Source organism: Falco biarmicus, chromosome 6, assembly GCF_023638135.1.
Source record: "Falco biarmicus isolate bFalBia1 chromosome 6, bFalBia1.pri, whole genome shotgun sequence".
Lineage (NCBI taxonomy): Eukaryota > Metazoa > Chordata > Aves > Falconiformes > Falconidae > Falco > Falco biarmicus.
The window spans coordinates 70054647-70073798 of record NC_079293.1 but is presented as its reverse complement, the minus strand read 5'-3'; the positions used below and the strand labels follow the sequence as shown (position 1 = coordinate 70073798).

Sequence of the window (19152 nt, the reverse complement as noted above, 5' to 3'; positions counted from 1 at the left end):
TTGGAAATTACAAACAGATAAAACAACAGTTGTTCTGATGAGTTTAGACTAACCATCAGCATAAACTCCTAAACACTTGCTTATATAACATTTCATTTAAGAGAAATGTATTAAAAAATGCATTATTTTGCATTTTTTAATTATTGTGAGGATACATAACTCCACCATTACCAGTTTTTTTTCACATTTTTCTAACTCCGTATGCTGTGAACATGCAATGGGCTGCATGGTGCTATGTCCATGTAAGATTTATGCCAAGTCACAACCTATTCACAGTAAGATTTATTTTTGCCAGAGGAGAAAATGAGAAGACTTGTTTTTAAACAGCAATTTGTAAAATGGATTTTAAAAGAATTAGCCTTTGTATTATAAAAACAAAAAACACAGTATAAAACCTGAGGTCCTTTTTTTCCTCTCACTCATCGATCCTTAAGCTTAACTTTATTTTTTTCAGACGTGGTTGTTACTGTGCTTTTTTGTGCCAGGACCCACATTTGATCATAGTACAAGAAGTAGACAGTAAGCAGGAAAGCAGATGAGGAATAACCAAAGATCAACTTATTTCCAGAGTAATCCATTAAAACAGAAAACGAGCAACAGTTAATAAGTTTAAAAATTACACATGCCCATAAGCAGTTGAAAAGTAAATAAATATATGCAATACATGTTTGTTTCCTCTGTATAACCAGACCCCAATCTCTTTGTTTAAGCCCGTATATACATGAACCCCACCTCCCCGGTTTTTTTTCCTTGCTTTTTATATACACATAGACAGTACTGTTCTTTGAAATACAACTTAACAGTTTCTGGTATCTGGTTTGGAATAAAAATTTTGTAGTTGCTTACCTTGCAGTGTCTGGAACCTGTTATCATTTGGACAAGTCAAAGACCTTTCCAGAATCAAAGATCTGTTCTGTAGCAGTTTCTCTATGAGTTCAAAACCTTCAGGGCCTAGCAGTTCAAATAACTACAAAGAAAATAAAGTTTTAAGTCATCACCTAAATTAACATATACTTATAAACATGACAGCAATATTTCTATCCCTAGCAACACCTATATCCACAAACAAAACATACCTATTGACAATAGTTTAAACAAATTAACGAACTTCAGCTCCAAACTATTCAAGCCAAAAGGTATCATAGCAAGTATTCAGCTAGCTAATTATTACAAAAAGGGAAAATTACAGAAAGTTTTCAGTTGGAAACATTTAAAATCTGTGAATTTTGTCTATGAAGTAAAACTCCATTTCTCTCTGAGATTCTTGCATAAAATTTAACTCTTTTCATGACTAAACTTCATGTGTCTCTGTTTATGGTTATCTACATAAACTATGCTGCAAATTTATTTCTCCACAATCTCAGCAGATAAATCAAGAGAGCCAATACTTTCTCATAAAAGTCAGATAAATAGGAAGTTATTCCCATTCCAGTGAACAAGAGATATGGCCTACTGCATTTTCACAGTCACATCCCACAAAAAAAAACCCCAAACAACAGATGTAGAGTGCAGCAAGAATTTTAAGAAACAAGTAATATGACACCAGGATCAACTTCAGTCTATACTACTTGCACATATAACACTGTGTGAGTGTGCACAATTCAAACACATGAAGCAGGTCATGTATGCCAGCACAGAATTCCATACCAGTAAGCACTGTTTTGGCCCAGTGTTTGCCTTGCTCAAATGACTCACCTGTGGCAGGTTAGATAAACACAGTTCCCTATTTAAAGTTCACTTTTCCCTAGAGCAGTAAGTTACTTGGCACCCATTCTTGATTTCTAATACTGCTTAAAACAATTTTTCTCCATTTTTTTCCAACTTCCAAAAAGTAAAACACAGCAGTTTCTCCTTAGTGCTCTTTGTTTTCTGCTAATATTATTCATGTAACTTTGGGAATCAGGTAAGAATAAAAGTTGTGATGTACTTTGATGTGATGTTTTATGGAAGTAGGATTGCAGCACTGTAGGATTCAAGTATTTCTAACTATAAAAGGAGACAGGACTCTTACTATCCTGTATTTAATCTGCAAACTCCTTAACACATAGTTTTTTCTGTGGCTGTCTATGACTACTGCCCTTTGGGAACACCTTGAAATAACTTTATGCTTCCTCTTCATATATTTGTAAAATTTTGAACAGTGCCAAGGGCATCAGATCAATGATCCTTTTTTTCAGGCCAATCTGTACTTCATAATATAAGATGTCATTTAAAAAAAAAACAACAAACAAAACCCCTAAATAAAAAAATGTTACTGCTGGCCCCAGGGTTTCTATGAAAAACATAAGGTTTATGCAAATTAGTACAGTGCTGGCAGAGTTTGCAGAGACCATGAAATAACAGCTCTTAAATGCCTAAAGTCTTGTAATTCTTGTATTTCTTTCATTAGAGTAACTACTGGACAAATAGAAAATTCTATACCCTGATAGAAGGAATAAACTACAAAAACACAGGACAGGGAACTGCTGGCTAGATGTCAAATCTGCTGTCAAGGATCTCAGGCTACGATGGGCTTTCTTTTTATCCAGCCTTCACTAACAACAATTGTTAATTCTTGTCTTTTGCATAGCTATTCACTGTCACCTTACTGCCACATTTTAGCTAACATTATCTATAGGTCCAAGACAACCTTGTTTTTATTTTTCAAAAAAAGTGGCAAAGTAGTAGTGGTGAATTTGAGGAGTAGGCATTTTCCAAGGATAAATGCTAAGGCAGGGATGGAAAAAATATTACAAAAGCAAGAAGCGTATTTAAAATAGCTTAATTGTATGAAGAGCTGAATACAAGCTTCTCAGTTTTGCTAACTGTGGAATACCAGCAAGACAGGGAAACGTTTTCAATTCAATCAGATCTGGGCTTAAACACTAGCTTCTCATCAAGGCAGCACACCACAATCTAAGTATTTTCAAACGATGTTGCCCCCAAAAACCAAAATAAACACCCCCCCCCCCCCCCCCCCCCCCGAGGACAAACAAAACATCAGCCCTAAAACATCCAGTGTAGACCCTTAGCTTTGCACGGGACTCCAAAGCATCTCTATCATTGGAAGGTGTTAAGAACAAGCTAGAAAAGTAACAAACTATCAATCAGGAAAGGCGGGTTTTGCTGGGGAAATAGATGACACTCTTTAGGAACAGGAAGCTATTTTTCCACTCCTATCTTCTCAATATATTCTGAAACAAAAAACATCTGTATCAAAACTATTTCAACCAATTAGAACAGCAGAGCTGTACAAACAGTAATGTTACAATATGCATTCTACTTCATGGTCAGAGGTCATGAAGTAAAAGCAGTATCACTTAGTCCATTCCCAGTGAGCTAGGGGCTCAAAACAAGAGTACCAAGGTGAAACAGCACATCCTGCTCTCCAGACAGCCTAGTAGCCAAAGAGAATGGAATCCATACAGTATTACATGATAGACTGCAATGCTCACATGGTAAAGTCACTCCATTTTGCCTTCTTGATTGGTGGACAGAGCATGGTATTCATTTGCTAGGAGCAGTCTGAGAACTCTGTATCACCTAAATGATCTTGCTGCTGTCTGAAAAGGAGGGAGGTTTTCAGAACATTTTAAACAGCTAAGACAGACCAAGCTCATTGTTCAAGACTAAAGGAAAAAGCTAAAGAATACAGAAGACCAGAAGCAATGACCTGTTCTTACTGACAAGATGTCTCCCATGCCCACTAGAAGCCTGCCAGAGATAACAGGTAGAAAACAACCACTGAAGTCAAACCAAGACAGAAGTAGAAGTGTGGAGAGATGGAGAACAAATTAAAGAGTAAGATCTGTCACCATGTACTACTGATGGCAGAAATGGTGACAATGGCAGAAAAAGATTGTGAAGAGCAGAAATAGCTAATCTGGGGGACTCATAAGACCAATGTTATTAATCACCAGGTTTGTTCACACTATAGGAGTAATTCACTGCCTCCTAATTAAGGTATTAAGAACTACCACACCACAGAATGCTGCTGTTTCAAAGTGCAATTCTTTATCATATTTGTTTACACTTCCAAAAACATGAGTCCCTTCTGAAGGCTTTCTACCATTTCAGAACAACTTCAACATTTGTTGAAGTTTTTAAGCCTAATTTTCATAGTAATCAACAAATTAAACAACAACCTGAACTTCTGTAATGATAGACATCATTACAGATCTAAGCAGCAACTGCTCCATATGGTAACTCATGAAAACCAGTATGAGTTGGAGAGAAAACACTGCCTGTCAGGATCCAGCTTCAATAAAGTGAATGCTGAGTCTGACATCTTCAGAAATAGCACAAAATTTGCTTTCTTAAAAAAAACAACTTTCCACTGTCAGAATTACATTTTTATTATTAATAATCACACAACCCAAATAATCCTGACCAAAATTTAGAGAGCAAAAATAAAACCGCAGAGAGTTTATCTTACTCAAAAAAGAAAGAGGTGCTTAAGTTTGTACAAAGTCACCACCTCACTACTGCTATCATTCTTACACTGGAATGCACTTACACTTTACAGTGACAGGTTGACTATATAAATCGAAGAGCAGGAAAGAAAAAATTTGGAGCTGTGTTGAGCTGCCTTATGCCTCCTAGGAGAAATGAAGCCCCAAGGCACAGAAAACATCTGTCCAAGAAATAAAATAGGCTTTTTTTGCCAGGACATATTTTTCCTATAGTAGTTTTATTTTTTGATAGCATAAATTTAAGTTATCAACATAGGCTGAAGTGGCTGAACCAGCTGTAGAAGAGCAAGATCCACAACACCCTCCAGTACTGACAAAATGCTGATATACCCCTGCCCACTGCAGTTCAGCCTCATGCCTGGATGTTCAGCTGGAGGCATAATGCTGAAGTGACTCCTTACTAAAGTTGCTCTGCATGTTGATTTACAAAATACAAATGTATGACTTGTCACAGAAGGCTGTGTCATTTATTTTCTAATGCGCAGAACAGGCTTCCTCATTATGATGCTTAAGGTGACTGCCCTACTACTCCACAGAGTATGTCCATAAAGAAACAAACTCCACAAAGAGTAGTGAGAGAAAAACAAAGTAACAATTTCTGTAAAAGGTAAAGCTTAAGAAAGTTATGAGGAAAGCTGTCAATCCTATCTACTCTTAAACCTCTCCGAGTGATAAAACACTAACCCCCAGTGAGCTGCATTGCTCCCTTGGACAAGTATCTAGTGTAAGCTGCACAGAAATTCCTAATATTCACTACAGAAAAGGAGAACTTCTTCAGAGCTTTTATGCTGTTGAGAAAGGAATTTTCAGGTACATTTTGCTTTCTCTTCTAGAGAAGAAAAAGCAAATTGAAAAACTGTGATGCACTCCTAGCAATTTAGGTAGCTTAACAGGCTAATTATTATGTTTCATTCCAAATGAAATGCTTTCCATTAATCAAACCCAGGAGTTAGCAGGGTGACATCCAATCCAACAGTCCGTGGGATGAAATTTCTAGCATTCAAATGCCAACTAGAAGCAATGAATCTTGGAAGGACAGTAAGGCTGGGGACTATGTTGATGACAGCCAAGTGGTAGCTTTTAATGAAGAAACTACCAGCAAAACAGAATTCCTTGAAAATATTTTCAACACTTTCCTAGCATCATATTTATTTCTATCATAATGAGCTTCCAGCACTCATCTCAAGTGCTCATCCCAACAAGGGGACAACAGGGAAATTTATGCTTGAAATAAAGATGGTGCAGGTTTCAATGGCAGACACATATTCCTGGCACTTGAGCCTGTTACTTCAATGCTGTTAAGGCCTTCACATTGTTTATGGAAAAACATTAAACAATATGTAACATTGCATGTAAAAAACCCAACAAACAACGCCACCAAAAACCCAAACAGGTTCTCAGACCAATGGGAACCCAGATCATGATCCTTTCAGGACAACCTGGTAGGAAAAAAAGTATCTGTGCGATCTTGTTTGTAAAAAGCTGTGAGGGTTCTGACATAGAAGGGTGTAATTCTGTGTTTAGCGTAAGTGCTAGCATTTCAGATTTGAAACATCATTACATATTCTGGCCTGAAAAGTCAATGTCCAAGACCATGAAAGCAGGCAAAGGAATGTGAATGTTCACAGCTGCCTTTTTATTAAGCTATATCAAGATAAACTAGACAGTGGGCAACAGTTGGAGAGGCTGCGTGTCAATCCTTGGTTTCTTGAATCCCAGCCAAACTATTACGTTCCTTGAAATCAGTAACAGATTGTGCCCAAAAGGCAACCCTGACTGCCTTCAATAACAAAGGTCCCAGATGACTTCAGCTACTACTCAGTGACCATAAAGACATAAATGACTGTGATACATAGTCACTCATATTTGTTTGAAAAATTTTTACATTTCATTTTATGTGCATAGTCTTAATATCTGGAAGAAAGCATAATGAGTCATCAATCTAGGAACAAAAGGACAAGATGTGTCATACTGCATTAGAAAGATGAGGCAAGGTCCCCATGCTAATGTTTTCTACTGAATATATGCCAGTTATACGGAAAAAATCAAGGAAACAGACAGCAGTCTTGCAGATAGACAGCAGTCTATCTGCCAGTGTAGGTAATGAGAAAAAAGCTGAACTTCAGTGAGATGCATGACATTGTAAATTTTTTCAAGTAAGACTCAGCTGTAAAAAGTCATCTTTATTGTTTCACTCACAGTTAAGATTGAAACAAGATTTTATTCTGGATGTTAAATAGCTAATATTACTTTTCCGTTCTGTAAGGCACAATTTACAAGGAACCTTGGAGGTCCTCAGGGTGACCTCAAATATGAGGTTCAGAACTGTGAGCATTACTTTAACATCACAAACTATCTGCCATCACAAGGTCATTTTCTTGATTTCTGCATCTTCTATGAGTGGGAAGGGATGCTATAAATCTCATAAAATATTTTGTTTTTCAAATGCAAACAGAAATAGACTAGGAACAGTCTCTGTACCTTGCTTGAGTCTTAGTACTAAAGTACTGCTCTGCAGCAATAAACGAAACAGAAAACCCAATTCAGCCAACCAGTGGTTGTCCTCTGTATCTCTCTACCTTTAGAGCCTAACAGCTGGTCTAAGTTACACAGTACCACCTACACAACTAATTGCTATGCCTGCACTTAATGTCTTGTTTGCAGATGATACTGCTTTACAAGGCACAGTTTTCAAACACCTGTAGAAGAATCATCTCCATGGCATAATCTCAAGTTCTGTTCTAGCAGCTCTTAGGTAACTGAAATGACTGCTTCACTAAAAAAGTTATAGGGAAAATATGACATTTTTCTTGGGCTACAAGCTTACTGCAAAAGCTGTCTGGATATAGTACCGAAAGAATACCAGACAAAAAAATTCGTATTAGCTCTTGCTTAAAAGACTCAGTAACAAAATCAAAGAAATTGAAGATAGGGTGTTTTTTTCCCATAAGAAAGTTCAATGCAAACTTCATGGATATAATATATACACTGATTGGTAATGACTACGATGCTGAAAAGTACCAGATTATCACCCCCTTTAACAGCTAAAGGTCACAGAAAAACACTTGGTTTAAAAACAAGTCTCAGATAATTTGTATTTTCATGTTTCTTACAGGTTGATTAAAGTAAGACAAGCCAGACAAAGCACAATTTCTTACCACTGTTATTAAAAACAGGTATCAGATGTGTCAGAAAGTCATTCAGCTCTCAGATCTGCTTTTTTTCAAGCCTGGAATTTTTGAATACACAGCCCATCACATTAAGTCCATCTACACAAAAATGATCTTCCAGTCCTAGAAACCATTTCCACCTAGGACACTTGCAGAGAGCTCAGCTTAATTGCATCTGCCTCACAAAGAGAACAGTTGCCAGGCACCTCAAGCACTTTGAGGGTGAGTTGCAGATAAAAGTATGGCTATGCAGAATGCATTTCTGATGGCTATTCCTTGGTACAGGGGGTGGAGGACTTTCATACTGCAGCCTCATTCATCACTGGGATCAGATATGACAGACCAATGTGCCCACAGGCAGGCATTCTAATGGGACAAGGAGCACCTGGTTCTCAGGCAGCCTCCAGCAGATCTAGGTGCCAGCTTCATGAGGATGAATGAGATGTTACTACTTGTTGTAAGAGCAGTCTTAAAAGTCTCTCTGTGCTATCAGTTAGCTTTGAATTTTTGGATTTTTACTTTCAGCCATCAGTTGGAAGAAAATAACTAAATACAAATTTAAGTTAAAAAGAGGCAGATTGAAGAAAAGCAGCAAAATTCTAGGAATTCTCCCAACAAAAACTTTCAGTATTACTTAGAAGATAGAAGGCAGAGTAAGGAAGCAGATGGAGAAGTTTTCATATAACATTGTCTTTGGGAAATATATTCACATAAAGATAACACATTCATGACCAATTCTTACTCATCATTCAACTTTTGGTTGCTTTTCTCATTATTATATCTGCAAGAAGTGCTTGAAATCTGGTCTTCAGCATGGGACACATTTTTAGTTCAGGACTACAAGTACAAGGTGCAAATAAAGATGCAGCCAATTACTCTTTTTAATACCACCTCTCCTCAGCATATCAGCATTGCCCTCTACTTTTATGTATTTCTGTACCCACAGATTACTACACAGCTTTTACTTTAACAATGCACTAATAGAAATATATGAATCAAAGCAAAAAAATTTCCAAAACTAGTATTAAAATATGAAAACTAATTTCTTAGAAGCGTCAGCCTACAGGTAACAGACAAGACTTTTTAAATCAAATTGAAATTGATCATTTAAAGGAAAAAAACCAATTAAGATAATTATTTTTCTTATAACAAGACTCAAAAACCAGACTATCAGACTGAAAGTATATGTAAATATTGCTTATTAGGCCTAAACCGCTCATCTTCCCTATTTAATTTCTTATTGGTTTTGATCACAGATAATCTCTTTAGTATTTTTGCTTATATTAAAAAAAATAGCACAATCTCTTGCAATATAATTCTGAAATATTTGTTGGAAAGCTTTCTCCAACAAAAGAAGATTGTGCAAATCCATGCAAAAACTGCCTACCGTACTTGACAAAGAGACAAGCACAAAGTCAAAACGCACCTTGGTAATTTTTCTTAATATTTTTAAGTGGAAATGAGCAGACTGGAGAGATCATCACCAATGTTTTAACACTAATTAGAAACTTACACAGATGCACAGTTTCGAAGATTTCAAACATATAGCTACAAGGCAAATTCTACCAGCTTATTTAGCCTAAAGACTTTGGCAATTAGAAATAATGTCAAACAGCAGCTACAAACAGCAGACTACCCCTTTGCCTTTAAAAAAGGAAGCCCTGAAGACCAATTTAAGTGTAGAAAAACTTGCTGTTACATGATTCCTTAAACTAGTATTTATCTTCAGAAGTATTCCGGGATCAGCTGTTAATGAATTTTGAAGAAAAAACCAAACCACTAAAATTAACTAATCAGTGCACTTGCCACTTTTCTTACCCATAGATATAAGAACACAGAGGTAAGAAATTCTAACTTTACCCAGCAGAAAACATATTTGTAGAATTAGTTTCTGTGTAAGCATCAAACTATTTTGCGGTGTGTGGGAGGGTGTGGGGGTGTGTATTTCAGATACTTACAAAATAGTGGTGGTTGGTCCAGAATTATTTCCTGCAAAACAGGGCAATCTACAGGTTTTCTTAAATGACAGCAATTTTCAGATCTGACCATTTCAGGAGGGGGACTTGGCTGAGCATGGAGCTGTTCACCTCTACTCCAACACTTCTGCTATCCCAATGTATACCAACAGCGTAAAAAGAAAAATACCAGCAAGCCAAGGAGTTAGTTCATGTTGCTTAACAGAGGCAGATAATGAAGAGCAGCAAGGGATTCTGATACCGAAACCTAGTTTTATCCCAACTAGGATAATAAAGTCAGCATTTTAATATCCTCCATGAAAGGCTGCCAGGCTTCTCCAGGGAAACAGGCCAAAATGCCTTAGCCTCTGCTCACGTCAGCCAGCCCCAGGACACACACTTCAACACCCTGGGCTGCCATACGCCCACGCGGGGGAGAAGGAAACAAGGCAAGTTTTTGCCTGAAACATAGCCTTTTGTATTCCTTTAGGAGCATGTCGAAAAGAAAAAAGGCTCCAGCAGAGGGAAGATTAATTTTTAGCCTAGCTTTCCAAGGAACCAAGGCCTACCAAATCACTCTGTACCTTTAGCAGCATGTGAACTAGCAAACAAGTTTTAAGCCTCCTCAGTAACTTCCAGATTTGTTCAGGAACATTCAGGGCCAGTAGAGGAGACAGACCTGAACGACTGCTCTCTGTGCCTCCTGCTCTTGCCCTCAGTGCAGCTGTGGCACCAGCGGTGTCACACATGGGTGAGCCCAGCAGTGAGGCACTGGCATGGCACCTCCCTCAGCCAGCAACGCTGCGGCAGGCACCCGGTAACGGAAACCACACAACACTGCAAACCACAGGAAACCTGGCCCTGTGACTTCTGCAGCTCAAGCAGCTGCTGTTTTGGGATTATTTTTGTGGGGTTTGCCCCATTCCTGCTTTCCATAAAATGAATTGGAGGAAAGTGATTTTGTGTCTAGTTAGTAAGCCTTAACCTTTCAGGCGCCATCTGGAGAGGGGCATTTATAAGGGCATGTACTAATAGGAAAAGGGGTAATGGCTTTAAACTGAAAGAGGATAGATTTAGATTAGATATAAAAAGTTCTATACTGTAAAGGTGGTGAGACATTGGAACAGGTTGTCTGGAGAAGCTGTGGATGCCCCATCCCTGGAAGTGTTCCAGCCCAGGCTGGATGGGGCTTTGAGCAACCTGGTCTAGTGGAAGGTGTCCCTGCCCGCAGCAGGGGAGTTGGAATTAGATGATCTTTAAGGTCCCTTCCAACCCAAACCATTCTATGATTCTGTAACTGGATTTCTTGCAGAAGCTGTAGCTCCTTATGTCTCCATGTGGATGTGACAAGAACTTCTCAGCATCAAAGAAAATAAAAAGGGAAACTTCTATCAGCTACAGACTGGCTTGGTCTAGAAAAACATCTCATAAGTTTAACGATATATCGAAACTGATTCAATAGTTATCATGAATAGATGAAGCCTCATACCACCTCAAAAGATACAACAATCTTTCAGTACAAAACTGAAGCAAAGGAGTTGACAGGAAAGAGGAAAGGTTACTGACAGGAAGGAGAGCGACCAGTTCTTAGTACCAGGATAAAGCCTACCATCTCTTGGCTCTCACTGTGGCTCTTTGATAATTTCTTAAGCTCTGTCCTCAAAACCCAGAACTCAAACACCATTCAATTTGGTTTCTTGTGAGGGGAGACAGCACGGCTCTCTCTTCACAAAAAGACAGTTTCCTGTCATCCATGGGGTTTCAACAGTCCTTGGACATCAACAGAGCTGTATACCTCTGATTTAAAAAAAGAACGCCACAACTAAAAAGAGAGAAAACCGTATAAAAAAATAACTGGATTATTTTCACTATATGAAAGGGGAGCAGATAAGCTCTATGGTCAAGAAAAATGAGACCTAAGCTTTGTATTGTCTGAATACAACTTTCTTAGTAATTTTAATAAAATTACAAAGAGAAGAATATGAGCTTGAAAAGCCAGTCTCATGCCAAGTTAGAAGCTTTGATGATAAGATAAAGATAAAACACCACAGGGGGTGATCCACATATGCCTGTACTTTCCCAAAACGGGTACTGCTTTTGTGAACTAGGTAATGAGGAATAAGCTTTGTAATATGTTAATTTGTTAGGGCTAGAAAGTCCTTTTACTGAACATAAGGAAGAGACACTTTGACACTTTAAACCAAACGTGCTTTATGAAATAAGTTGCTTTGACATGAAAATATCTGAGATGGACGGGTACACACAAACCAACTAAAAGCTAAAGTTGTAATTTCAAAATACATTAAGAAAAATGAAGATTAAGTTACATCAACATAGTATCACATCTAAAGTTTTCATGTGGTGTTGCATATACATAACAGTGAACATTTAAATTAGCGAGTTTTATGTCAAAATGGATGTTAAACAGTAGCTTTTTGAACTGTTCTGTCAAAGGAGCCTCACAATGAGAGCTAACCCACTTCTTTATTGATTTTAACCAAGAAAAAATTTCTAAGGACAGACTGAATTTTGTTTATTTTCTACTATGCAAACAACTTCATATAGTAAACTTGTGTGTGACTTAAGAGACAAACCTAACAAATTAACTTTCAGTAAACAGTTACGTGGAAGTAATACAATGGCAATGGAATTCTGTCTGTCCTCAGGAAAGTTCCCTGGCAGAAGTCTGTAAATTGTTCAAAGACAAAAGAAGAGCTATACAGCATTCAGGGAGTGTTGCAGATGAAATTTAGATGTGACTTCAGGGGGGATGTAAGGAAATAATGACAGAATAAAAGTAGGAGGAATGTGAACTATTAAAAAATTACTGTGGCTATGAGCACTTCCTCTTCTTATGTCCCAGATACTTCAAAAAATACTAGATATTGCTCTTCCATGTTTTCTAAAAAATTTGTTAACTATGATATTGAAGTTTGGGATTCATAACCATTTGTAAACCGTCAAGACAAGGATCCTCAGTAAGTTTCCGAAATGTATAACTAACTTTACAATCACTAGTAGATTAGTAACAATTACTAGTGGCCTGGTTTAAGACTTAATCCAGGAGCAAAAGATTAACATTTCTAGAAGTCAGGTAAGTACTTCCCTTTCCTTCTGGATCACCAGAAGGTGACCAAAAATAGTCACCAAAAATAATCCAAATTTTCAAGTACCTTATATGTTTTTTAGGTAACATCTTAACTATCATTTCAGACTCTGTTCAATATTGCAAAAAAAGATACCAAATGAACAGTGGTTCGGTAACAATTAAAAACTGTTCTACCAACAGTAGAAAGTAAATAAACAGGTACAGGGACATAACAATACAACCTATGACAATTCCAGTTCTGAAGAGCACTGGCAATCTAGCTATGTCCTATATAAAAACAGATATTGAATATTTACTGAAATAATAATAACCTACTCTGGATTCTCAGAGTCTGCTTAAAGCCCTTACAGGCAACTAATTTCCATGTCCAAATGGAGCAATTAGGTAACTTTCAGCATCCTGGAGAACCGCTCACATGGAGTATACAATAGCTCTGTGTGTAACAGTTCTGAGAGCTGATGCTCACGCACACTTCTTTTAACAGTGAAAATTGCTTAGTTACTGCAAAAGCTATGCTACCACCGGAAACAAGCTTGCCTAAAATCTGAAAGTAACTGAGACTCTCGGTGAGATTTTTCCTCACTAGGAAGAGCAGCCAATATTTACAAAACGTTTGTTTTATGCTGCCAGTCTACCGCTATCCCCTCCCTCTCTCCGAGTGCCTTTTACCACAGGCCACAGTCCGTTGATGCATTACTCCCACACTAAATATGTTTGTACTACTGATACTTCTTCGCATCAAGCCAGACTGGCAATTATTTCTTCATATTTCATTTCCTCAGTTATCCATGCTTTATTTCACATGCTACCTTCTATATGATGGACCTCCTGTGAGCCCTTTTCCAATTATTTTTTAGCACCTCCTATATATAGTAATGATGAAGTCATCTTCTGAAACTGCTTTCCCTATCAGTAGGCAGTCTATATTAACACATTCTCCAGTTAAGATCAACTATGAGATGTAGTTCTAACATTGAAAGCATCTGGCAGTACTTACAATGAAGGTCTTTAAGGTCTTTACAATGGGATATAAACATAAGAGATGTTGATGTCTTTGAAATATGTTCAGTCCAAATAAAATTTTCTGGTTGTGCCTTTTTTGGTTTTTATTTAAGTATCTACATACCTGGGTGAATATTCTCATGTTTTCAACATCTGCATTTTTTTAAATAATGCCATTTCAAGTAGTATGTCAAGATATTTAACATTTGATTACTTTGAGTAAGGATGGTCAGTAAACTCCTTACTCTAAAATTCCAACATTCATAAGGAATGGTTTAATAACGACTTCTACATAACAAAGTATTATGTTTTTTTGCTATTCTTACACATCGCATCCAAAAACCTAATCTCCACAAACTTCTGGACTCAATAAACATTGCCAAGTAATACAAGACAGTAATGTGTAACTATGCCTATAATATTCTGTATTTATACTATATATAATATGTAGTAATACAAGATGCTGAAGCACAGAATGCTTTTGTTGCTTTTCTGCAGAGTCCATGCCTAGCTCCGGCACAGCTTTAACATGCTAAGTTTAGAGGCCTGGAGAACTTCTGCAGCATGACAGAAATGTACTCCTGAGACACTCAGTTTTGGCATCAAATATCCAAGATTTTCCCTTTATTAATGAATTTCTGAAAGCTGTTTCACATCTTTTGTCTCTTATGATAAATAACTACGGTAATAAATACTATAGCTCATAAAAAACAGTTCATGTTCTAAACCAAGCTAATTAGTCAGTTTTTATGACAAAAAACCCCAATGTACTATATCTTCCATTTTGAACAAAAGACTTGGAGTATGACTACCCTCTGTTCACATGAGCATTCAATTTTGTTTAATATTTCACATAATTATTACTACATCTGCTTATACCAGTTTTTCAAGACTAATAGTATAATACTAGTTAAAAAATCAGTAAAGTAATTAACTAGTCAGTGTATAACCAAATATCCAGTTCCTCAGTGGGACAGTCTCATAAAAACACAATGACACCATAATGTTGAAGCTCTTCTAAGTGGCAAAAATTTCCCAAGCCATGTAAAAATACATGTTAGTGCAATCCTGTTTTGCAATGGTGCTATTTTACTGGCTGTGTGTGTAAAATACCAGCTATACATACACAAGTTCAGAAACCATCTCTGTAAAATAAGTTAAAAAGATAAGCACAGAGTAAGACAACTAGTAAAAAGCCAAAAAAACCTTTTGAAATCAAGTATGAATCTCCAACTTATTTTAATACTACTAGTATTTGATCCTAGAGGTTTTGTCTTTGAACTTACATGTTTAATTATTATTTCAAAATATATTCAATTTTCATATTTATTTCACTTTGGACAATCGCCAGCCATTTCACCACTGGCTTCTGTTTCTGGCCAATTTGATTTTCTCGTTCACTAACAAGCTGTACTGTTTACTTATGTCTCCGTAAATTATGCTTTTTATTATATTTCAAAAAGTGTTTTCCACTATTTTTTCTAAAGATTATATGCTAATTCTGTTGGCCTCAAGTTCTGCCAAATCGCATTTTGACACCGAAGTTGTCTTTCTCCACTTAACGGCTTGAGGAAAACCACGCAGGGAAAACAGCAGCCTTGCACTGGGGCTCTCAGAGCACCTTTGGTTCTGCTTCAGCTGCATTAGAAAAACTGCAGCCGGGAGTCCTAAGCTTGAAGAGAAGAGCGACAGCTTACACAAAACCGCCGAATGCTGGCTTTGACAGGGAACAGAGAACCTTCTGGGAACAAGGAAGCACACGTAATTAGACTGATGTGCCGAGCTATTGACAAGTAAAACTGAGTTTCAAACAAACATTCATATTTGATATTTGGAAGAACTAGCATCTGCAAAGTCCAATATCCAGCATTCTACAAAGCAGCAAAATATGACACAAAGCATCAGCTTTTTTTGCTTAAGGAAAGAAAAGTCCATGCCTACTTTCACACCTGCATACTGCACTTTCCTAATGGAGAAGGTCAGCTTATATCTAGGGCAAGAGCTACCCAGCATATGCAAACAAATGCCACTTGCCCTCTGAGCCAAGCAGAAGTATTAGTCAAATACTGAGCCAGAGGCGATTGCACTGCGCACCGATAATGCAGCTTGTTTCTCTAAAGCACCTCTGTTGCAACCTGCACAGTATGTCAGAAGAAAGGTCTCAAAACTAGCACCTTTAAAACCAATTACATATTCAGATGGCTCAGAGAATCACTCTCAATACAGACCTAAGAATTACTAAACTGAATTCAGGTTTAGAAGTATGAGCTAAGTGTTTCTTAGGTCATTACATTTTTGGATACTAATAGTTAGAAATACAGGTTTTATTTGTGAAATGTAAACACAAGTTCTGACTACTCATGAAAGCAATGAGCAAGACGTAAATATAAAGAACAGTGTCTGCAGTGTGTGCTACTGACAGCACACCAAGTCGCTAGTACAAAACAAAATCTACGCATGCTTGCTTAGTCTTACTCTCAAATAATGTGATACTGTGCAGTGCTGTATATGTCCTTCCATTCATTTACCTGAAAGAGTGAATAAGTGTGTGCAGTCTGTAGGAATTCAGAAATCCTTTTGTGGCTGGTTTGCATTATGAGCTCTGAAGTATGCTCTTTCTTGTTGAACTGTATTTCAATGTAATTTCACAATGTTACATTTGTCTTAGCTTACACACTGAAAAAACCTTAAACCTTCACATAAATAATGTTAGGCTTTTAAAGGGGATGAGAAATTTGGTCATGTAAATTAAGATGCTATGTATTTTCTCGTAAAAGAATAATGACCATTACACAGATTCTTGTTTAATGCAGGAAACCAAATTTCTCTGAACAACAAATGTCCATTATTTAGAGATACTTAAATTCGGTGACCAATTTAACACATCTGAAATCAAGGTCACTTTAAAACCTAATTGAGATTACTTGCAACACAAGGACTATTTATTTCCTGTATGCTGTAATTCATTAAATGTTACACATAAGGTTAAAACTAAGTACTTAAAAGGGGTACTCCACTTACTATGAGATTCTAACAAGGAACTTACCACAAAACAAGAATTTTTTTAACTTAAAAAGAACATATTAGGGTAAGGGACAACTTACACTTGATTTTAATGCAAGAAATAAAGCATCAAAAATGAAGACTTAAATTTATACAGAATTAGTAATAGATAGAAGAGTTTTCTCAAATTACTTCTATTTATTAAATTAAAATGACAGAATCACAGAACGGTTGAGGTTGGAAGGAAACTCTAGAAATAATCTAGCGTCCAGGATTGGAGACTCCACAACCTCTTGAGCAAACCGCTCCTGTGTCTGACCACTCTCACAGTGACAATAAATATTATGTTTACATGGAATATTCTGCATTCCAGTTTATGCCCACTGTCTCTGGTCCTGCCACTGGATATCACTGAGACAAGTCTGGCTTCACCTTCTTTACTCTCTCACCATCACATCTGATCAGATCAGATCCCCCTGAGCCTTCCTTTCTCCAGGTTGAACAATCTTAGCTCTCTCAGTCTCTTCTTGTACCTCAGATGCTCCAGACCCTTCATCATCCCTACGAACCTTTGCTAGACTCAGCATGGGAATACTGGACACCACCTTACACTTTTCAGATTTTATTTCTTGATCTCACTACTCAAAGCAATAAAATGCATAAGTGTGATGTCAATTAAGAAAGCCTAACATTTAAGTAATAACTACAAATAGTTTTCATAGCTTTACCTCTGTGCTGCTTGCATTCCTCTCCATTTTATAAGCAAAATTAAACAAGAATACCTATTAATAAAATACCATTAAAAATAAAGTCAAAAGAAACAGTGACATGCATTCCCCAGAATAAAAGGCAAGTACTGATCAGTCTAGACACACTTTCTGTCATGATCAGACTATCATGTGAAATGCAGTATCATCATTTCTTAAATATAACTTTTTCAACTTTAGGGGTCAGTGGGGCAGTGTAGGAAAGAAAGCTCTGTTCAAATAAGAGGGGGCTGCATAAGATAAAGAAAGCGATAGTAACCCAAAAACTGTGGGGGCTTTTTGAAAGATACTCATGATAGATGAAAGTGGTATTTACCCAGCCCCACAACATACTCTTTCCTTGCAGCACTGTGAAATGCTGAGGGTAGTTTTCCCCTCAACAACTCCAGCAAACACAATAGTGAACATGATCCAAGAAAATTTAAGGGGTTTTATGTCCTTTAGCAACCCATCAGATTATACAGTAACATACTACCCAATATTAATATGCATACCTAAAATTGTTTCAGCAGCCAATACTAAAAAGCAACCCACAGAGGCTTTATATGTTCTAAAAAAATTGTGCACCTTTCCATGGTATCCCTGAGATACATGATAAAAAGCTTTCTGGAGGGAAAAAAAAATGAACTGTAATTAAAGGCAATAGGAAAAAGTTGTATTATCTGTTGACTGCTGACCTCTATAGTTTCTATTTTGATCAATTAGCAAAACCGACCAATCCTGGTTTACTGTGAATGACATGCCCTGTGACTTGCAACCTGCAGTGTGAGGCTGCTACTTCTATCGCCAAATCTGTCCACTGTGTTTTAGTTTAGACATAAAGAGATTCTATAAAAAAATCATTGCTGCAGGCTGAAGTATACACAATTTTAGAAATACAACTTAGTCTTCAAGTATCAAAAAACCACACAGAAATCCAAGTTTGTCTAACACAGGAAGACTTTATAATAAAATCTGTGAATGCCTTTTCCTTATTTAATTGCAACCATCATTTAATAACAGCTTTATATGTGAACTGCCTACTTGTAAAAAAACATGTATGCTTTCAGATGCTGGTGATGCTATACTATATTTGACTGGGTACACTGGAAAGACTTCTTAAAAGATGACTACAAAGGGGAAAAAATGAAAGAAAAAAATTCATCTCCTGTTATATATTTCTTTTATTTATCTTTACCAGTACAATTAAGCCCCACTGGTGACAAGACTCGGAGTCTGCTCAAAATGGAGAGAAGTGTACCAGAGATAGAAAAACAGACAAAAACCTGTTCAGAATGGCAAGGGCATTGCTGGGGTGTGCAGAGACACAGTTGGAACGGCAAAAACTCAGTTCAAATTTAAATTGGGCAAACATGTAAATAAATACAAGAAAGGATCCTTCAGGTATGTAAACAAGAAGAAACAGAAGGAAAATATTGGCCTGCTGTTAAACAGAAGAGGTGAATTAGGCACCAGCAGCACTGAAAAGGCAGAGTTTCTCAACACGTTCTTAATTTCTTCACCTCTGTCTTTATCAGCGCTGTTGGGCCCCAGGCCTTGGGAATAAAAATCCAGGTTGGTGAAAACAGACCCACCACCAGTGAAGGAAGAGCTGGTACATGAGCTGTTACAGGAGCGTGACCCCTACAAATCGATGGGCCCTGGCAACAGCCATCTGAGGGTGTTAGGAGAGCTGGCTGACGGTGTTGTGAGGCC

At 37.2% G+C, this 19152-nt stretch overlaps 1 protein-coding gene across 1 annotated transcript in view; it reads right to left on the bottom strand.

Annotated features, from left to right (window-relative positions):
- Positions 1-19152, bottom strand: part of ASCC3 (activating signal cointegrator 1 complex subunit 3) — a 281105-nt gene that overhangs the window by 229668 nt on the left and 32285 nt on the right. The window contains exon 5 of the mRNA XM_056342568.1: positions 847-967. Coding sequence (XP_056198543.1) covers positions 847-967 — 121 coding nt within the window. The remainder of the gene's footprint in view (positions 1-846; positions 968-19152) is intronic.